General features: G+C 40.5%; 1 protein-coding gene across 3 annotated transcripts in view; it reads left to right on the top strand.

Moving 5' to 3' along the window:
• Positions 1-22,262, top strand: part of Cep128 (centrosomal protein 128) — a 351,418-nt gene that overhangs the window by 33,391 nt on the left and 295,765 nt on the right. For all 3 annotated transcript variants that reach the window (XM_060387987.1, XM_060387986.1, XM_060387988.1), the window contains exons 8-10: positions 8,643-8,734; positions 13,630-13,702; positions 22,009-22,125. In XM_060387987.1, the coding sequence (XP_060243970.1) occupies positions 8,643-8,734; positions 13,630-13,702; positions 22,009-22,125 (282 nt within the window). The remainder of the gene's footprint in view (positions 1-8,642; positions 8,735-13,629; positions 13,703-22,008; positions 22,126-22,262) is intronic.

Raw genomic sequence — 22,262 nt, 5'->3', positions numbered from 1 at the left:
AGGTAACCCAGATCCTCAAAGAAACATACTGTTTGTTCTCTGTCATATATTGATGCTATCATTGAATCTTTAGATCTTTAGATTTGTGTGTTTTTTCCTGTTATTTTCATGTTGGTAGTGGTGGTGTTAGTGTGTGAATGTGTGTGTGTGTGAGCTTCTTTTGGTTTTGCTGGTGTGAAATTATTTCCTGTGGGTTTTTTGGGGGGGAGGGTGTAATCCAAGTTAACCTCCTTAGATTGGCATTTTTCTGTTAGTATCTTCTATAGGTCTGGATTTGTGGATAGCTATTGTTTAGATTTGGTGAGTCTGCAAGACATTTGTCTAGGCCATGCTGGATTTTAGAGCCTATGATGAAAAGGCGGGTGTAATTTTCATCTCTCTGCCTTTATATGTTACTTGGCCTTTTTCTCTTGCAGCTTTTAATCTTCTTTCTTTGTTCTATACATTTAGTGTTTTAATTATTATGTGATGGGGGGACTTTCTTTTTTGGTCCAATTTATTTGGCAGTCTGTAAGCTTCTTGTATGTTTATAGGCATCTCTTTAATTTAGGCTAGGCAAATTTTCTTCTATGATTTTTGTTGAAAATATTTTCTGGGCCTTTGAGCTGAGGATTTTCTGCTTCTTTTATTACTATTATTCTTAGGTTTGGTCTTTTTGTAGTGTCCCAAATTTCCTGGATGTTTTACGTCAGAAACTTTTTAGATTCACATTTCTTTTCCCCAATGTATCATTTTCTTCTGTCGTATCGTCTATGTGTGAGATTCTTTCTTCATCTCTTATATTCTGTTGGTGATGCTTGTGTCTGTAGTTCCTCTTCACTCACCTACATTTTCCATCTCCAGGATTCCCTCCGTTTGTGTTTTCTTTATGGCTTATATATTCATTTCCTTTACTTGTTTGTGTTTTTCTGGATTTCTTTAAGAGATTTATTCATTTCCCCTTTAAGGGCCTCTGTTATCCTCATAAGATTGGATTTAAGGCCATTTTCTTTTGCTTAGCTGTGTTGGAATATCTAGGGATTGTTATAGCAGGATAGCTGGGCTCTGTGGTCCCATATTGCTCTGGCTCTTGTTGATTGTGTTCTTATGTTGGCCTCTGTTCATCTGTGTTTAGGATTATTATAGGTTTAAGGCCTGATTTCTGAGTTTATCTTTTTTAGATGGATGGTTTTTTTCCTCTTGGTTTCTGTTTCCTTTCTGGTCTTCTAGGCTGAGTGGCCTGGGACTCTGGTGACCAATGAGTCTTCAGGTCCAGTATTGTGTCTCCACTGTTTTTTTGTTTTTTTTTTTTAGACAGGGTTCTGTGTCACATTGACTGTCCTAGACTCCTTTTATAGACCAGGCTGGCCTTGAACTCACAGCGATCCACCTGTCCCTGCTTCTCCAGGTCCTGGGATTATAGGCGTGCACCCTGGCACCAGGCTTCCACTGGGGGTTTTTCACCCTGTGTGTTCTCTGGGGTTTTGGGTGCCATTGTTGCCCCTGGGGTTCCAGGTACCTGTGTGACTCTGTGGTTCTGGGTACCTGCTTGGTCTCTGGGGTTTCTAGTATGATATGGCCTCCTATCAAGCAGAACATCTGCTTGATTGATTCACAACATCTGCCAAGGTTGTGAATTGGAGTATGGAGCCCAGGGGAGGGGGTGCTGTTGGGGCCTGTTGGGTGGGCCTTAAGGACTATTAACAGATGGAGGGCTGTATCTTATCTGGAGTTCCTAGTATCAGTGTGGCCTCTGGCAAAGCAAGAAGTCTTCTGCCAGAATTGTGGGCTGGAATATGGAGCACAGTGGAGGGGGCCTGTTGGGGCCATTGGGTGGACTTAAGGAGGGTTAGTGGGCAGTGAACAGTGTCTTACCGTAGCTGGATATGTGAGTTTAGATTGTAGTGAATACACAGAAGTGAGGAAACTAGTAAAACTAGTAAGAAGCCATGTGGTAGTACTTGGATTGGATGTGAGGTAGGGGAATAGAAGAATGTAGGTGGTATGAACTAGGAGAAGAAAATTGTAAAACAAAGGGTTAAATGGGCTATTGGGAGGGCTGGGTAGAAGAGAGTATGGGGGAGGAAAACTAATACTGAAGGCATTTGAAAAAAACCCAGAACCCCTGCACAGATGTAGCCCAGGGCAGTTCAGAGTCCAATTGGGTTACATAGTAATGTGAAGAGGGACTGCCTCTGACATAATCTGATTGGCCTGCTCTTTGATCACCTCTCCCTCGGGGGGGAGCAGCCTTACCAGGCCATAGTAGAGGACAATGCAGCCACTTTTGACGTGAACTGATAGACTAAGATCAGAAAGGAGAGGAGAACCTCCCCTATCAGTGGACTTGGGGAGTGGCATGCATGCAGAGGGAGGAGGGAGGGTGGGATTGGGAGGGGAGGAGGGAGGGACTTATGGGGGAATGTGGAATGAATAAAGTGTAATTGATGAAAAAAAAAAAGAAAAAGCCATGTAGAAACCTACTACTACAGAAGCTTCCTAAAAATATGCACACACACACCAAATTCTAGTATAGTTACCTTATAATGGGGACAGTGATTCTTCCAGATTCCATAGGCTGCCAAATAAAAACTGCAAAGTCCCAGGTTTGGGCCACCTTTTTTTTGAGCTCTTTGTCAGTGTTGTCCCGTAATATTTTTCCACCGCCCCAACATTACAAACTAGTACCATTGCTCTTAGTCATGCTTGAGATTGGACAGGGAGAGATTAAAAACTAGTGTATTCACACTAGCTGAGAAATGGAGAAATAGTACTCATCTGAAAGTTTCATCTCTACTTGTTAGCTTTTATAGTTCTGGGAAGGTCTATATATGGTGCCAGGGGAGAAAAATAATCAGCAATCTTACTCAGCTGTGGACCCCGAAAGCTATAATAACAACTGGCCTGGGAAAATGACCCACTGGGGCAATAGTGGCACCAATGTCAGAGGAGTGATCCATCACTTTCCAGTTGGGTTTAAAGCCTGTTCCACTAGATGGAATCATGTCTGGTACCATGAACTGAGCCAAAATCAATGACCACCTATGTCTCCTAAATGGACAGAGAAAGAACCTGCCCCTCGTTCCCCCAAAGTTGTATATCCATTAGCCCTTAACTTTGTTGAATAGAGCATACTTCAAACCTCCTCAGAGAGGCCTTTTTTCTTTCTTTTTTGTAGTCGGTGATTTTGAATACAGAGACCTAGAGATGATCAGTGTGCATATAATGAGGCTGGAATACTCAGCTCTAAATGGGGCATCTATATCTTACAGTCCCCTGCCAAGGCTCAGGGATCATTATGGTAACAGTAGTGGAAAGCTTCTCAGAGCCTGAGGTAGTAGACATATGCAGCAACAAAGTATTTGGCAGGCATGACAAGGCAGTTGCACACACAAAATCATAGCAGCTATTCTAAAGAGCTATACAAGATATCAAGCCAGTCAGAACCCCAGCATAGAAGGGGAGAGGCTCATGAAACTCCACGCCTATCTGAGGAGCTGTTGGCAGTGTGACATCTTTTTTTTTTTTTTAATAAATGAATCCCTGAAAGGCTATACATTCTCTAGACCCACGCCCATCCAGCACTAGGTACACTTAGTAGGTTTAAAAGCAAAGTACATGGAATTGGGAGGGACAAGTGGTGGTGGCTTTGTATATATACATGTATATATACAGATGTATTATATACATGTACGGAACTTTCAAACAATAAAAAAAAAGAAAAAGAGTGTCTTAGGGTTACTGTTGCTGTGATGAAACACCATGACCAAAACAACTTGGGAAAAAAAGGGTTTGTTTGACTTAAACGTTCATATCAGTGTTCATCATCAAAGGAGGTCAGGACAGACACTCAAACAGGGCAGGAATCTGGAAGCAAGAACTGATGCAGAAGCCATGGAGGGGTGCTGCTTACTGCTTGTTCCTCATGGCTTTCTTTGCCTGCTTTTTTAAAGAACCCAGGACCACCAGCTCAGGGATTGCACCACTCATAATGGGCTGGGCCTTCCCTCATTAATCACTAATTAAGAAAATGCCCTAGAGCCAGATATTATGGAGGATTTTCTTTTTCCAATTGAGGTTCCTTCCTTTCAGATAACTCTTGTATCAAGTTGACAATACTAGCTCATACATTGAGTTCATTTCCTGTGCAGGTGATTCATTCTTGAGAAAGCCCTGATAAATTAGCTGCTGTTTTGCCAAGTTGGTCCAGATTTGAACACCACAAATTCATCAGTTAAACATAGTAAAGATAGCCTCTGAGGCACCAACAATAAGCACTTCCCTTGGGTTAATTTGGCAAAGAGTGAGCCCATGTTTGAATCCTCCATGTCTCTCCCCGTGTCTTCTGTCTGTATAGTTGTGATTTCTGGCCAGTCTGTAGTTTGTCTGTTAAATATAACTCATATGTCCCTGTCACTTGTCTGTCCCTAACAAAGGGCTTTGCTCTGTATGTAATGTACAGTACAGAAAAATTTGTGCAGGAAGGAGGAATACTTTACAGAAATCTTTTCTTCCCCCAAGATAGGCTTTCTCTGTGTAGCCCTGCTCTGTAGACCAAGCTGTCCCTAACCTCACAGATATCCACTTGCCTCTGCTTTTTGAGTGTTGGGATTAAAAGCATGAACCACCCCTGCCTGGAACAGTTTGGCAAGGGATTAAGTCATTGACTAAAATTGATCTCAGCTGATCCTAAAGAAGTCAGTACCACTGCAAAATGCCATTATCAAGCAGTATGCTGTTTCCAATATTTGTTGGACAGGTATTTGTTGTGTAAGGTTGGTTTTGACCTCTTTTCTGTTTTCAACAAATGATTAGCATATACACACATATACAGACAGACATGCATTATTCTCTGGGTCAAGGATATGGAAGAAAACTTAAGATGAAAGCTATAGATTATATGGGAAATTCAAGGAAAGTAAGGTTGATTATTTTCATTGTTCCCTTAAAGGCAGGTTACACAAGGAGGCTGAGTACACAGCAGATGTCTGGTTGGTTTTCTTGAGAGTGACCCAAACCTAGACATATCTGGGAAGAGGGAATCTCAGTTAAGAAATGCCTCCATAAGACTGGGCTGTAAGCAAGCATGGAAGGGCCCATTTACTGTAGGCGGTGCCTTCCCTCAGAGATGCTCCCAGATGGCGTGAGAATGTAGCAAGCCATGAGGGGCAAGCCGGTAGGCACTGTTTTTTATCTTCTCCGCATCAGCTGCAGTCATGGCCTGACTCCCTTTGGGCAATGGACTACAAGGTGAAATAAACTTTACCCTTTGGTTGCGGCCATAGAAACCCAAATTAAAACAGAAAGATATCAGGTCTTAAGTGTCCTCAAGGTAGATTATTAACTCAGCTGTGAGGACCAGCTAAAGTTTCAGTCTCTTTGCTTATGAGTTATTTTCATAAAAGAGTATCACCTCATTTGTATGGTTGATTGACTGATTTGTTTCTACTATTGATGTTACTGGATTGTTGAGTAATTGATGGAATTACTTTATATTAAGACATTTGAAAAGGTGCTCCCCAAAGAGTGTTGTTTGGAGTGCCCACCACTGTTGCCCCAAGTGCTTGTTCCTCTCTGGCCAGCCCAGGTGCTGCTGCCTCTGGGCAGAAAAATGGGTGGAAGCTGGGAGTCTCAGGTTCCCTTCTCTCAGATGCCTGAGCCTTGTGGGGTCATGGCCGGAACACAGGTCCTGCCAGCCGCTTAGTTGGCAGTCAGCGCCTCACCTCCTCTCCCTGGCTAGCAGCGAGGCCTTGGGCATCCATCGGTGAATTCTTCAGGGAGAAGGTGAGCTTGTTCTTCCCCAGAAGGTAGTCATGGTGGAGGAATGGAGAGAGAGAGAGAGAAAGAGAGAGAGAGAGAGAGAGAGAGAGAGAGAGAGAGAGAGAGAGAGAGAAAGTGAGTGATTTTGTAAATCAGGGACATTATAAACCTTGGGCAGTGGGAGGAATTTTGAGGGTGAATGTGCTTGATTTGCTGTGGCTAAGGGTGCTAGGGATACTTTATTTATATGCATTGGTACAGTGCTGTCATAAGAAGGGGTACACAGCACTTAATTATCCTATGGGTGGGTAGGGCTAAGTAAAAGTTATGTGCTGAAAGCCAAGGTCTCATTAGCATAGGGTGGATGTTTCCAGGAATCCCCAGGTGCACACTGAACAGGTTTCTTATCAGAAAAGGATTGGGCCTGTAATTTTCACTGAGGGCTGTAAGAGTCTCCTTAGAGTATCTGGGGTTTGTTTCCCCAGATCACGGGGAGAGGAGGAAACCCTGACAAGGAACGGAGTACATTAGTTTTGCACAGAACTCAGGGGCTATCTGGTAATGCCAGACTTCTACCTTAGCTGCAGTGTCCAATAAAAGAGTTTTGAAGTAGTAAGTTTCTATCATCTATAGTGTATTTCTTTCTCTTCTTCTTAAAAAAAATTTTTTTTTCTTTCCAGAGCTGAGTTTTTTCTTGATTGCCTTAGGAAGCTAAATTAATTAGAAAAGGGATAGGAGCAGCTTTAGCTTAGGCATGCTTGTGTTGATAGTTTCAGGGTTGGGTGCACAAAGGTGGTTTCAGGATACTCATCTGAGGCCGTTGCTTGCTGCAGCATAATAGAAAACAGATCAAAGGCCTTAGAAAACACCTTGTAGGAATTTTCCCGTGACTGTAGTATTTTTTGATAAGTATAACTTGCTAGTATAGACTGTAGGGTTAAACAGCAGAGAGGACTGTTTTAACATTACTCATTTATTTTTCACTTTCTATACTTAGTTCTTTTGATTTTGGGAAAGTGTTTATACTTAAAATCAGTAATGAGCAAAACCCTTTCCTTTCCATTGAGTCTATATTCTAGATTGGGGTGGCTAGATATTGATTAAGTAAGTACATTAGTGATATGAATTGAGACGCACACTATCATGGAAAGAAACACACGCCGTGGAGCAGAAGGTGTGGTGGACATGTGCCCTTTTCCAGTCATAGAAAGCTTTGAAGAAAGGCTGAGTGAGTAGAGGTCTGAAAATGGATAGAGTCCTCTGAGCTATGACACTTAGCTTGGCAAGAGGGAAGACAGCACTTCTGGGCAATTTAAGGCATGCCACACGCAGAAAGATGAACGAGAACTGAAGACCAGTCTGTTTCAACTGTAGACATTTGTGGACACATGAATTAGGGCCGTGTGTTCTGGTGTGAAGTGATGGTCATTTGGATTAAGGATGAGGATTTGGAGAGGAAGAAGTAGATTTTAAAGCTATTAAATGGATACAATTGATAGGTTTTGAAGGTTAGATTGCTGATGGGGAAGGCAGGGATCCTCAGGTTCTGTCTCACAAGTTGGGAGTTTCTAAGTGGACTCTGTTGTTCATCTGCTTCACTTCTTCTTTTTCGTTTATCCCTAAGCCTGTTTGTTTCCTCTTAACTGTGTGTGTTCGGAATGCTCCAGTGAAAATTTATGCTCTGTTTATATGCTTTTCTCTCACATTAGCTTGTCATGTGCCTATTTCCCAGCAGCTTTCTGGCACTGATTAGTTGTCCAATGAACATTTATTGAAATGAATGTTTCTTGTTTTGGTAAATCTTTGTAACTTAAAATTATTTTATTGTAAATGGTAGCACACATACACATGTAAAGTGTATATATTTATGTCTAAGGCACAATAGATTGAAGGACAAGAAAATAGACTGTTTATACTCCTAAGCCTCTGTTAGGCTCCTTCTTTCAGGAATGGGTATACCCTGTCCTGACTTTAAAAACAACAAAAAAGTTTTTTTTAAAAACAGTATTATGCATGTGAGTGTTTTGTCAGCATGTATGTCTGTATAATGTGTGCATGCTTGGTGCCCACAAAGGCAAAAAAAAAAAAAAAAAAAAAAGAAAGAAAAGAAAAAAGAAAAAGACGTATGATCCCCTGAAACTGGTGGTTTTAAGTCATTATGCTATTGTTTGAAATTGAACTCAGGTCCCCTGGAGGAGCAGCCAGTGCTCCTAACTGCTGAGCCATCTCTTCAGCCTTATCCTGACTTCCATTCATTATTTCTTTGCTTTAAAGAAAGTCTTGGCTGTGTTTGATTGCTTGTTGCCTCCTACAGCTGTGTATAAACTATCGTACATCACCGTGCTTTGCCATCCAGCCTTCTTATTTGTAGCTGTTTTGATAGCATTTGCACTTCTGGGTGATCTTCTCAAAGAATACATGTGAAATATTCTGTTCTGCTCTTGATGGACTGTGGGGCCGAATCTAGCATTCTTGTTAGGAATAATGTGGTGCATGCTTTATTATACGTGGTTCCTCACGTGTAAGTAATAGTGTCTTGACAAGTGATGTTGGCCAACTAGGTGTGTGGGCTGATGTGATGAAGATTTATTGTAATACAGCATGTTCATTTGCCATGGTTAGTTCTGCACTTCAGTGGCAGGAATGACAGTGACCACAGAATTTGTAGTTCTGAATTACTCGACCTCTCTAGACTATACATAAGGAGTGAAATTGCTGTGCTAGGGGGAGTATGATGGCCATTGTTAGACTGACCTTTGAGAGGCATGTCTAATGACAAGTGTTTATTGATTACTAATGATGGCAGCAAATTTGATTATTTTTCTGGGAGTTCTTACTCTGATTGGTTCATTATGGGAGAACTAGCAGAACCCTAAGAGGCCGAATGTGCTTTGCTTTTGTAGCTCCATGCTTTTCACCAGTCCCTCCGAGACCTCAGCAGTGAACAAGCTCGGCTTGGAGATGATTTCAACAGGGAGTTTTCCAGAAGAAACCGGTAAAATGGGGACAGGTTTTTCCTTGGGCACAATAGATTATTATTAAGAGAATACATTCATTTATGTAATTGACATGTTTATATAGATTAAGAAAATAATGTTGGGTTTTTATATGAGTGTTTTAAAATTTATTTTTGTGTGTGTTTATATGCACCTGTACATGTGTGTTCCTGTACGTTCAGATATATGTGTGTGAAAATGGAGGCTGTAGGTCAAACCTGGGTGTTCTTAGGAGCCATCAGGCTTATTTTTAGGAGACTATTTTAATTTAATTGTATGTGTGTATGTCTTGTTCATCTATGTGCTTGGTGTGTGTGTCTGTCTGTTTGGAGGCCGGAAGAGGTGCCTGATCTCCTGGAGCTGGAGTTACGGGCAGTTGTGAGTGGCCTGGTCTTCTACAAGAACAAAATTGCTCTTAACCACTGAACCGTCTCTTCATCCTGGTACCCTAATTTTGGAGATAGTCGTCTCTCCCACTGGGGCCTGATGTTCCCTGCTTGGGCTAGGATACTTGGCCAGCAATTTCTAGGGGTTTTCCTGTCATTATTTCCCAAGTGCTAGGATAACAAACACATGTTACTACGCCCAGCTTTTTACGCAGGTGCTAGGGAATGATACAGGTCATTGTGGTTGTGTGAGTAGCATTTTAGCAACTGAGCTATGCCCTACTCTCTAATATTTATTAATAGAACAGTTCAAAACCTTTTGATTTTTTTTTTTTCAAGACAGGGTTTCTCTGTGTAACCTTGGCTGTCCTGGACTTACTTTGTAGACCAGGCTGGGTTCGAACATACAGAGATCTACCTGCCTCTGCCTCCCTGAGTGCTGGGATTACAGGTGTGCATACCCAGCTTCAAAATCCTTTGAATGTATGGCTTATCATGACTCACTGATTCATGCTGTAGTGAGTTCAAACTCTAGCTGTCAAATATACCCAGCATAGTCTATGCAACTTACCTGACTTTAGAAGAGGAAAGCAGGAAAATTGGTTGTAAGAAAGAAATAAATTTCAGATTTATGTAAATATGTTTACTTAATAGAATGCTATTATTATAATGAGATACATTATGAGAGACATTAGCAAAGAAGATGTCCTTTAATATTTGAGGGAGAGAGAGGAGACAGACACACAGACAGAAATAGAGACTACCTAGCTTGTTTATTGACTCTTACAGTTCAAGGAAAAAAATAGAACATGAAACTTGTCCTTGCATAGAAACAAGACATTTAGAATCTCATACCTTAGATTGCTTGCAATCTTTGAAAGCCTGGAGTTAAACAGCCCCTACCTTTGTACTTTGCCAGTTTTAGAGAGTTCCCAAAAGCCATCACGGAATACAAGAATTCCTCACTCTTTCATTTTTTGTCATTGAAACTAACAATTGCTTTACTTTGAAGGTTATTTTTTAAAAAGAAATTATGGTTTTTGTATTTTTTTAAGAGTTAAATTCTAGGGCAGTTGAGATGGCTCAGTACAGTGCGTAAAGGCCTGAGTCCTGTCCCCAAATGGCAAAAGGCGAGAACCAAGTCCTACAAGTTGTTCTCTGATCTCCATGATGCATGTGCTTTTACTTCCAATAAATAAACAATCAAGAAGAAGTAAAGTTTATATACATTAAAGGTTAGGGAGTGAGAAAAGTCAGTTGAAATTTGTTTTCCATGTTCATTTGCTGATTCCAGCTAAATTCTATCACGTACCAGTTCTGCACTGTGTCAGCGAGTTCAAACTCTAGCTGTGAGGTGGTCAAGTGCCGTCAGTGCAACCTCCCTGATTTTAGAAGAGGAGGACGGGGAAGCTGGAAATAAAAACAAGACCCTGCCATCGTTTTTAGCTAGCCTAAGCTGACACAGGTTTTTTTTGTTTTGTTTTGTTTTGTTTTGTTTTGTTTTTGTTTTTACAATAACTATGACATAGTTATGATTTTTGAATGGCCTAGGAAATGGGCGTGTTGAGATCAAATCACTGTTTGCTGGAGATGGAAAATGAGAAATGTAATGAGGTCAGAGTTCAAATGTAGGCAGTAGGACCTCAGAGCTTTTGCCCTTTACCACATACAATGCACTGTGGTTCAAGATCATTTTCACATGGATGTGCATGAAGCATATTACTGAATTGTGAGCTTGATTACTGATAAGACAGACAACCAAATGCTTGTTTTTCTTCTTGCAAGGTGATAAAATGAACAAAAAGCATTGTTCTTAGTCTGGAATGATTTCACTATATAGAATTTATGCATTTGGAGCAAGCGTGTAAGCTATGCACTGGGTACATGAGTTTGAGGAAATGTTGTTTTGGAAGTAGATCCTGGAGAAGTCGCAGAGATGAGTTATGTGGTTATGTGGTACTAGTAAGTGCAGTTTTGTCCTGTGTCTCTCCTGAGCTATAGACTGTACCATTTGGGAAGTGTCATTTGGAGGCACAGGTAAGGCAGAGAAACTTTATTTAATCTCCAGTAGGAATCAGACTTATTTATTTATTTATATTTATATTTATATTTATTTATTTGTGAAATGAGATGACATTGCATTGTGGAGGGGTAATATTGAATACTTTTCTTATATCACAAATTATATTCATGTTTCTAAACATACTGGATAGGAAAGAATTTGATTGAGAAGTGTTGGATTCTCATTTAACTTAATTAAATTAACTTATTTTTAGAGACAGGCTCTCACGATATAACTCTGGCTGTCCTGGAACTCTCCGTATAGATCAGATGGGCCTTGAACTCAGAGACCCACCTGCCCCTGCCTCCTGAGTGCTGGAGTTAAAGATGTGTGCCACCACACTTGTTTAATTCTTTTGCTTTTTTACATTTCAGAAATATATTGAGTTATGAAAGTACAGGGGAGTGAGCTTTTAGAAAGGACTAAATTGGACACTATGGAGAACTGATTTGAGGAATGTGAATTGGAAGTCTGTTGCATTAGTGTTTGGGAGCTGGTGATGGCTTCAACAGGTACATGACAAGAGAGGGAGGGACAGAAGTCTGTTTCAGAATGTGTTTTTGGAGACCAAAGAGTCAGGATTTGGTAATGGATTGCATATGAAGGATGTATATCAAGGGTGACTCATGGGTTTCTATTTGAGAAAGTAAGTAACAGTTCTCTTTTACGATATATGAGAGATTGGTTGAGGGAGCTGAGGGGTAGAAATCAAGAGGCTTTCGTGGATATGTTAGATTTGAAACACCTGTGAGACCTTCACGTGGAAATGTAAAATAGTCATTCCTTAGGCTAAGAAAAAAAAAAGTCCATGTTAGATTTTTGAGTTTCAGGAGTGCTTCAAGAGTGATTGGTGTGTAAAAGTGCTGTGGTAATGGGTGATTTAAAGAGAAAAGCTATAGAAAGAGCATCAAGGACAGAGATGAGTGCTGAAGAGGTCAGGTATTGTAGGAGTCTTGTCTGTGATGTGGACCTCACTTGGGGGAGGTCAGATGGTAAGATTTGGGGATCCCAGGAGTGTGTGGAGATCTAAAAGTCAAGAGGGAGAAAAAAAAGAACACATTCACCTTGAGAGAGATCCACAGCCCAGAAGGTACCACTCTCTGGGAAATTTTCTAAATAAAAGTTATATAAATACAGTAATATTAACACTAAGAGGAAGATAACAATTAGAAAAAGTAGTGGATACATTGAAATACAGCAGTTAAAAAGGTGTCTTCTTAGATTAGAAAGTTATTGCAGCAATATTGGATACACTGGGTTAGTATTCCAGAGATAGTTGCTTTCCTGTATGCCAGCAATAAGTAGTTGTAAAGTGGAAAAAACAAAAAACAAACAAACAAACAAACAAACAAACAAAAAATACGAGGCAAAAGAAGAAATAGTAAAGCTACCCTAAGAAGTCAGTGAAAATAAACCCAGAATGACAGCCACACAGCGAGCTTTGGATTCACTTGCTTAGAGGAAGAAAAGTGGCCTTTGAGAAGAATGTTGCCAATGGGAAGGGACTAGATTATGTGTGTGGATGATTTATGTAGAAAGGGGTGGATAACAATGGACATGATGAATACCTCCAACAATAATGAGAATTAGGAGGAAATGAAAGCCCCAAAGTGACATCCAGGTGTGAGGCTGACTGAAATGTGCATGATAGGTGAGTCAAAGAGCCCCAGTCTATAAAGGAAGAAGGACACTTTGCGTAACAGTAGAGTTCCCCATAGCAATCAATATGACCAGTTAGTGAGGAGTTAGTGAGCTACATACTTCAGAACAAGGAGGAGTCGATTGAAAGTATTTGATTGAAAATGAGGAAGGTAACAAGCTAAAGAATTAAGAATGGACAAGGTGGTTGGATCTGGTTGGGGGTTCATGTAAAGGGAGCAGAGTGATTGAAGGAAGACCTTTCCTTGCTAGTCTGTTTAGACTACACGATTGCTGACATCACCAATTTGATGTACTGATAAGGATGGAATTTGTATATCTCAAATAGGTTATGAGATGAAGAGTTTCGTTTTTTCCTTTGTCTTTTAGAATGCCTCTTTTGCTTCTTCCTAATTCGAAACCAAGGGCTGCTGGAGGAACCCAGTGTCGGGTTGGTGGTGCTCAAAGTGGGGACCCCAGATTCACAGCTTCAGCCTCACATAGGAATTTGCAGAAATACATGGTCTTGGGTCCTATCCCTGATTTACTGATTCAGAATCGCTCTGGTTAGGGCCCCTTTGGCATGTTTTAGCAGCTCTCCAGGAGAACTCAGCTGAGAATTATGGAATGTCCATTACTGTAAGGGGTGGATAAAGCTTAGCTCAGTGGAGAAACACTTGCCTTGGAAGTGTAAGGCCCATGTTTCCTAGTTCAAAACCATGATGACATCAACAAGAACCACTGTTCCTTAAAAAAAAAAAAAAGAAAATACTTAATTACCTTGAAACCTCTTTCTTCCTTTGCTTAGGTCAGATGCTGAAACAAAAAGGGTTTTGGAAGACTTGGCTGAAAAGCTTAATGAAACCCAGAAACAAGATGTGGTGAGCATTCTTCCTTTATAAAGTTTTATTCATAAGCTGAGCGGTGGTTCAGACATGTAATCCTAGCAGCTGGGAGGCCGGGGCAGAGGCTCACAGGTTTGAAGCCAGCTGGGTAGTGTAGCTGGGTCTAGAATAGTCTGAATACCTAGCTTGACGCTGTTGCCCCCCTAAAAAAAATCCTAAAACCAAACCCGAACTCCCAAACCCAACTTTATTTCCACTTGCAGAGAAATGGGTACATGGCGGCCAGATTGGCCAGAATCTAATGATACTTTTTTTTTTTTTTTAATATTTGAAGAAGAACTTTTAATGAATTTTTAGTGGAAAAATGGAATAGTAATTTTTGTGATGTCCCTGTCATTCTGCCATATCATTCTAAGTAATGGCTTGTTTTATTTTATATTTAACAATGATAAAAATGAAAATTAAAATGTCATGTTTTTATTGAACTAGAAACTGAAGCTAGGCCCCTTGCACACACGTAGCTGATGGGTGGCTTAGTCTTCATATGGGGCGCCTGGCGAGTGGAGGGCGAGGGCCCTGTTTCTAACATGGACTCTATTGCCTGCCTGGCCTGGTTTCAGGGCATGAAGAGATGCCCTGATGTGACTTGATATGCTGGTGAAGGTTGGTATGGGGGTGGGGGAACTCTCCTTTTCTGGTGATGGGGAGGAGAGAATCTAATGATACTTAGCAGAATAACTTTTGAGTACAATATGTGATTTGGTCAAAAAAATATGTTCTTGTGCCTTTTATAGAATGTTCTGGTATTTAATGAATTTAAGTTTGAAATCTCATAATGGTCGTAGATAGCAGAATTAACTTCTCAAATTGAAATGATAGAATTGTTAATGAGAGCTTGAGAGGAAGGTGGTGAGGAGTGGCTTCTCCACAGCTTTGGTTTGGTAGTGGAGCAGTGCAGATGCTTCATGCAGTGCTGCGCAGCACTCGCTGTTGGCTGTGCTCAGAGCGGCTCTGCGGCTCTCGTCACTGTCACCGCTGCCGTGAGGCATCCTTGTTCACTGTGACTGTTAGTCATCTCTGTCAGCATAACTGGATTTAGACGCTCCTGAAGAACTGGGGCACACACTGCTGAGCCCGTGAGGGCTGTTCCTGGAGCATTAGCTGCAGGGAGTGTCCTTCCCTGAATGTGGGTGATGCTGGGGCTTAGATGCAGTGAAAGGGGAGAAAGGAGGAAGGCAGCCAAGCTCCAGGTCTCTCCGCTCTCTGTTTCTTGACTGCCATGATGGGAGCTGGTCTGCTGTGCCACTGAACCTTCAGAAGGTTCGTGATCTACTGAACCTTCTGAAAGCGTAGCAAGTCCTCCATTAAACCGCTCTGTTAGACAAGAAATGTAATAGGCTCTTTTGTTTGATATGGGTGAGCTTTTTTTCCTCTTTTTTCTGTGTAGTCTGACTGTCCTGGACTCATTCTGTAGACCAGGCTGGCCTCTATCAACTGAGATCCACCTGCTCCTGCCTCTCGAGTGCTAGGACTAAAGGTGTGCACCACCATACCCAGTGATATGCTGACATTTTAAAATTTCCTAATGACCAAGTTTTATTGTTCATGTGTTTATTTTTAATCAAATCTTTATCTTTGAATCTAGTCTAGCTTGGGATACATATTTAGACCCGGTTTCAAAACATCAGACAAAACAAATCAGTTTTTTAAATTCTTTTAAGATTTATGTATTCAGTATTTATACATCATTCTGCCTGCACATTGGAAGAGTTCACGAGTCTCGCTATAGATGGTCATGAGCCACCATGTGGTTGCTGGGAATTGAATTCAGGACCTCTGGAAGAACAGCCAGTGTTCTTAACCTCTTACCCAGGTATTAGGGAACACGAGAAGATAGGAGGCTCATCGAGATTTACTAGCCAAAGAAACTGAATGTTCCATGCTCTATAAGAGACTCTTGTCTCAAGGGGAAAGGTGGAGAAGCCATAGAGGGGGCCATCTAACAGTTTCTTCTGGCAGCCGCCTCTGTATGCACAGGGATATACACACACCCTTAAACATAGATGCACACTCACCAATACTGATCGACACATACACAGAGACAGAGAGATGCCATATATTTGAAAATATGCAGTTTCAAAAGCAAAATATATTTTGAATGACTGTTTTAAAATATTATTTTAAGGATATTAAATTCTAAAAGTTTGATAGTATTGAAATTAATTTTATATTTTTCATTGTAAAAATGTATTTCTTAATATGTAAAATCAGAGATGGAACTTATGAAGTATATTTTATAAATATTGAATGACACTAATGTATAAAGTTCATTCATATGCAAGGGCTAATTATCATTCTCTATCTTAAAATTGTCTAAAATTCTATTATCCACATAAGTGATCTTTGCCTACTAAAACAAAAACAAAAACAAAACAGAACAAAAAAAGCCAAATCATTTTTCCTCCTGCTTCAGGGTCTGTTTTTTTTTTTTTTTGAGAGAAATATTAATAGAAAATTTTAATAAAGTGTTAACAAACTTGTCAACTCCAGGAACAATTTTTTCACTTTCCACACTTTGTTTTTCTAAGATAAGAAAAGTTAATAGATTTTTTTTTTTCCTCCTGGAATATTTTATTGAAATTTAGCTTTCTAGTTTAAGCACACTTCATTTCTTGAGTTGTGATTACAGTCCACTACAGACAGGTCGAGTTCATCTTGGAAGTCTGTATGCCGTCACTAGCTGCACATGTCAAGAGATGGATGTCTTCTGTCTTCAAAGAGATGACACAGTGATGGCTCTAGTGAAATATGCCCACTTCAACTACAGGAAGGCCTCGTATCCCCCACCTTTCTTCTGTGGTGTTAGTTTCTTTGTGAAGAGCCATGGGGAAATGAAGACTTACTATCTGTCTTCTGTTGTGGTAAACAGACTCTTTGCTGTTAAAACTCAGGAGTGTGTATGTGACCTGGATAGGGGACACTTACGTTTTCACGTGAAGTCCTAGATGTTTTTTCCAGGTGTATCATGTCACCATGAATTTAAGTTGTACCAATTTAAAATGTTTAAAACAGCAAGTACTTCAATCATTGGTAATTTCTGGGGCTGGTGAGATGGCCTAGTGGCTGCAAGTATTTGCCACGCAAGCCTGAGTTCCATCCCAAACCCACTAAGACAGAGAACCAACTCTGGAAGGTTGACTTCTGACCTCCATGGTGCCTCTGGGTCTGCCCATGTACACACACAGAGACGTGCACACATGTGCACACAGATGTATATACAATGACACAAATACAAATAAAAGTAAAAGTCTTTAAAAAAAAATAAGGCTGATGGCTTCTAAGAACACCCACGTTTAACCTACAGCCTCCATTTATACATACAAGCAAATAATAATAATAATAATAACAAGTGAAACTCTTCTGGGGGATGTACTGATTTCTTAGCTAAGTGAACAATTATGCAGCAAGAAATTATAAGTCATTGTCTAGTTGACAGTAGCTAACTGAGAGCTGAGTGTAGCCCTCTATAATGCGGCCCTCTTCAACTTACTAAATGATCATCCTGCTCTTTGTGTAAATTCTAGAATGGAACCAGTCATTTGTAAGACTTCTGAACCTTTGCCATGTTCTTTAAGGTTTTTAAGAATTATAGTTAACATCTAGAAAGGTTTATGTACCATTGTGTGTTTTAGTGAATTACCACAGGTAAGCATGTCCTTTTTCTACCTTCCACATCTGGACATGGCACATTTGCCATGTCCTTAGAAAGGTCCTATTGTCTCTTCCCATCCCCCACTCCTCAGTTCTTTCTAGGGTCACTGCTGTTTGCACTTTTCATGGTATAAGTTAACACTTCCTGTTACACACTCTTATCTAAGCGGAATATATAGGCCATTTTTTGTTGAGTCTGACCCCTTTTGCTGTTCATTACTTTTGTGCTGATTCTGGGCATTGGTTCAGGCTCTTGGACTGTTCACTTTTGTCTTCAGCACTGCATGGATGTATTGCAATATATTTTTTAACATTCCATGTGATGCATACTTGAGTTATTTCAGAGTTTGGGCTGTTATGGACAGATATCATAGCTATTGTTACTTTCTTGCACATGTCTATGCATTTCTTTTTTAAAGATTATTTATTTATTATGTATACAGTGTTCTGCCTGCATGTGTCCAAGCAGGCCAGAAGAAGGCACCAGATCTCATTATAGATGGTCAGGAGCCACCATGTGGTTGCTGGGAATTGAACTCAGGACCTTTGGAAGAACAGTCAGTGCTCTGAGCCGTCTCTCCAGCCCCATGTCCATCTATTTCTATTGTTACATACATAGAAGGGAGTGCATTCACTAGGTACTTTGAGGTTTAGTGGACACCAGTAAATAGATTTCTGAGCCGGTGGTGCTGACTCATCCTCACCCCCCATGGTCTGTTGATTCGAATGGCCCTTCATGCTTCCCAGCACTCACCAGCTCCATCTTAAAACTAGGAGTCATGTTGTCTTAGCATGGGTTACGTTTGCATTTTCACAATTACTAATGATCTCCTTGGATGTTTATGGGCTGTTGGAGACTTTCATTTATGAAATACCAGATTGTATTTCTTTTTTTCTCTGTTTTTTTGTCTTTGTTATTTTGTGGGTCTTTTACTGAACCCGGAGTTCACCGTTTTTGCTTATTTTGGCAGCCCTCAGGCCCCAGTGGTGCTCTTGTCTATTTTCCCTCAGGGACACACCTGGCTTTTTTGGTATGGGTTTTGGGAAATTAGAACTCATGCTTGCTTATTCATTAAGTGCTTTTCTCACTGACCCGTCTCCCCAGTCCCTATAGACAGGTTGTACTCTGCCCTCAGATATCTCCTGTATTCTGCTGAGGTTCTCATACCCGAGTGAACCATGATTGGATCCACTTACACCACTACACTGTTCTTTTGGAAGTTATTTCATAGTTGTTGGGTTGAATTTGGAATTTGTTAACACCAGCTTTGGCAGTGCACACTACTTTTTCTTACGTTTCACCTTTTTCTGTGTGATGAGACACCTAAAGTGAGCAGTTACCATTTCATCCACAAAGCGGCAAAACCATCAATTACTGTCTTCCGTGTATTCTAGGGCTTTATTCTAAACCTGTAGTGTACAGGTCCAGTAACAAACAGCAGTGGGTTGAGGTGCGTGCAAATAAGCCTGAATTCTCTCATATCACCATTGCCATGCCTCATGGAGATAATCCATGTCAGATAAAGCTACAGACCAGTTACCCAGTCACGCAGTGTGCCCCACCATTAAGGAGGCGCCTTTCTATTAATCCACAAAGTTTGAGATGTCTGATTGTGTATTGTGTTGAATTATACACCTGCCAGTTCATATCAAGCTGTGTTACACTTGTTTGTTTCTGCACGGTACGTCTTCCTGGCAAGTAAGGCTGGAATAAGGGCTTCTCAAACCTCACTTGATAAGCAGTCCTGATTGAAATCATCCAGGCTTAAAGCTTAAAGCATATATTGTTGAATGTTAGCAGGTCTTCTGAAGGCCTCATGATGTTTGTATAGAGCTTATTTAGATGTCGTGACTCACTGCAGTCACAGTCAACGTTTACAGCTTGGGACCGTGTGGCATATTGTGCTGTGTCTGTGGATTCAGGACGGCATGCTGTCAAAGATGCAGTTTCGTTATGGGAGTGTTAAACCTCACAGAAGCTGCAGCTGTTCTCCCCTCTAGAGTGAAGAAGAAATAGAATTGCCAGCGCGGTGCCGGTTCAGTGTGGGGAATTTAAATATTGAAGACATACATAAAAGAAGATAAACGAGAGCTTCCAACTCTCACCAGTTTCACTTTCTGTTGGGACTCGTTGTTAATCACACTTATTGCACATTATTATGCTGAGGGTGCAATTGTTTATCATGCATTTTCTCAGTAAATAAAATATATCTTCAGAGTTTATGGAATACATTTTTCTTTGAGAGGCAGAAAGTGTTGGTTGTTGTCACACATGCCAAAATATGACTTGTTACTTCTTTGTGAATCATAGCTTTTTTGGTTTGATTCAAGCTATGTATTGGAAAGGAGATAGCATGATATTATAGTGAGTGGTTTTTTTTTTTTTTTTTTTGTTGTTGTTGTTAACACTTAATTGTAATAATCCAAGTTGTTCAGTCCTCACAGAGGAAATTTTAGTTCATTACTTGTTTATATTTTACCTTGGTGAGTGTGATTGGAATACATATTTTGTTTATTTATGGAGAAAACTTCAATTTACTAGTTTTCTATAGTTGGGTTATTAAAACTGAAAAATGTAACCAGTGATCTAGCTGTTTCTGACAGCAGTGGTTGTTAATGAAATCCCAAGGATTTAGTTTATACTGCATGTAGTCTAATATGGGTATCGCATAGATTACAACAATAGGGCAAATAACAAATACTTATTTAAATAGTTTCATTCTGCTGCAGTGGCAAATACCTTGACCAAAAGTCGTTGAGGGAAAGAAAGGACTTACGTGGCTTATACTTCCAGGTCATAGTTCATCATTGAGGGTAGTCAGAGCAGGAAGTGGAATAGATGCTTGTAGCAGAGACCTTGGAGGAGAGCTTTTTATGCAGCTCAGAACTGTTTGTGGCAGGATGGTAATGCTCATTGTGGGCTGGGCTCTTTTCATTAATTAGCGACCAATACAACCCCCACAGGCCAATCTGATCTAGAAAATGCCTCAATGCAGGCTTTTCTCTGAGAGGACACCAGGACCTGTCAAGTTGACAATAAAAATCCTTCCCTTCTCTTTTAGACACTTGAGGGCTCATGCTAGCCTCAAACTTTGTGGCTCAGGGTTATCCTTGAACTCATGACTCCGCTATCTTTATTTTTTAACACTGGAATTATAGGCATGTACCACCAAACTTGGCTTTATATGTCTTTTTAAATGACAGGCTTATGGAGCTATAATTTATCATCAAATTAATTTGTTCTAATATGTAATTTAATGCTTTGTAGTAAATTCACTGAGTGGTGCAACTGTTCCACAGTCAGTTTAGAACATTCCTGTCACCTCCGAAAGGTTCCTCATGTGTTCTTAAAAAGATCTGTGCCTCTGTGTGTCTTTACCAGAGTGTGCATGAAAGGAAGTAGTTCTCAACCTGCCTAATGCTGGGACCGCATAGTACAGTTCCTCACGTTGTGGTGAACCCCAACCATAACATTATTTTCGTTGCTACTTTATGACTGTAATTTTGCTACTGTTTGAATTTTAACCTAATTATCTGTGTTTCCGATGGTCTTCGGCAACTCCTATGTGATGATCATTCCTACCTGCAAAGGGGCTGTGCCCCTCAGGTTGAGAGGGTGAGCTCAGGTGTCAATCACTGCCTCCGGCCTTGTTTGTTTAGTGCTGTGTCTGTCAGGTTGGCTGGCCCCAGAGCTGCCTGGGAGTCTACCTCCACCTCACCTTGCTGGAGATCTAGGATCACGCATGCCTGCCACTCTGCTCTTCCTGTTGGGCTTTGGGGATCTGAGCACAGCTTCTCATGGTTGTGTGGCAAGCACCTTACCTACTGAGCCATCTCTTGCTCCACAAGCAGATCATGCTTGACTTTCCATGAGACATAGAACTAGCAGGGAGATGTTTTAAATAATAGGGCCTTATTTATTCTTTTGAATGAATATGAAATGTCTTCTGTTCCCCAGACATATACATTGCCAGTGTAAATTGTGTTATGGAGCTATATGATGACACATATAAAATATGTTTGGATTTGTACAACAGTTTTTACCAAGGAAAACCTGTGTCAGAGAGAAGAATTCTTTCATGTTTGTTTTTGAGTCCTAATCAAACATTTTTCAGTTTGCCTTTAGTGTTTGATCTTTTCAACTTTTTACTTTTAATAAATAACAGTTGAAAAGCTTGACAAGTTCATTTGAGGTACTTTGGGTGATGTACTGCATACTCACAGCAGGGTCTTTCAGACTGTCAAGCTCATGGATAAAAAAGATAAAAAGAATGAAAGTGATAGGACAGTTTAGCATGAATTAGGTAATAAAGGCAATTGTTGGCAAGCTGGTAATTTCACTTGGCATCACCAGAGGGCGCTCTTTTCTAGTCAGTCTATTTGAAGGCCCAGCAAGTACTTTGTTGCAGTTTGAAACATTTGAGTCCTGTTGGTGGGATGTAGGTGTGGATATTTTGAAAACTGAGGACTGCTTGTAACTTTAATTAACTTTTGGGCCAGGTGTTCTAAATGGTGTCATTAGAAAGAGTTCTATAAACAAGTCAATACTTTAAACATAGTGTTTCTGGGATATCTTTAGCTCTGTTTCATCTGCTACTCCCTAATGCCACTTTTTCTGTGTTCATATTGAGGTTTCAGATCGAGTGGAGCAGCGGCTTCAGGAAATAGAAAGAGAGATGCGCATAGAAAGAGAGCTGGTGGAAAGACGCCATGACCAGCTGGGACTTGTGTCCTTGAAGCTTCAGGAGGTTTGTGAGAAGTGCTTTCTTGGGATTTGGATTGTTATTTAGTCACTGCTAAAATAGTTATAATTCTGGGTTGGGATGTGGCTTAGTTGGCAGAACACCACATAAATTGCATGTGGTAGTGCCCACCTGTAGTTCAA

Source organism: Meriones unguiculatus, chromosome 7 (genome assembly GCF_030254825.1).
Source record: "Meriones unguiculatus strain TT.TT164.6M chromosome 7, Bangor_MerUng_6.1, whole genome shotgun sequence".
NCBI classification, from domain to species: domain Eukaryota; kingdom Metazoa; phylum Chordata; class Mammalia; order Rodentia; family Muridae; genus Meriones; species Meriones unguiculatus.
This window is presented reverse-complemented; position numbering and strand designations above follow the sequence as displayed.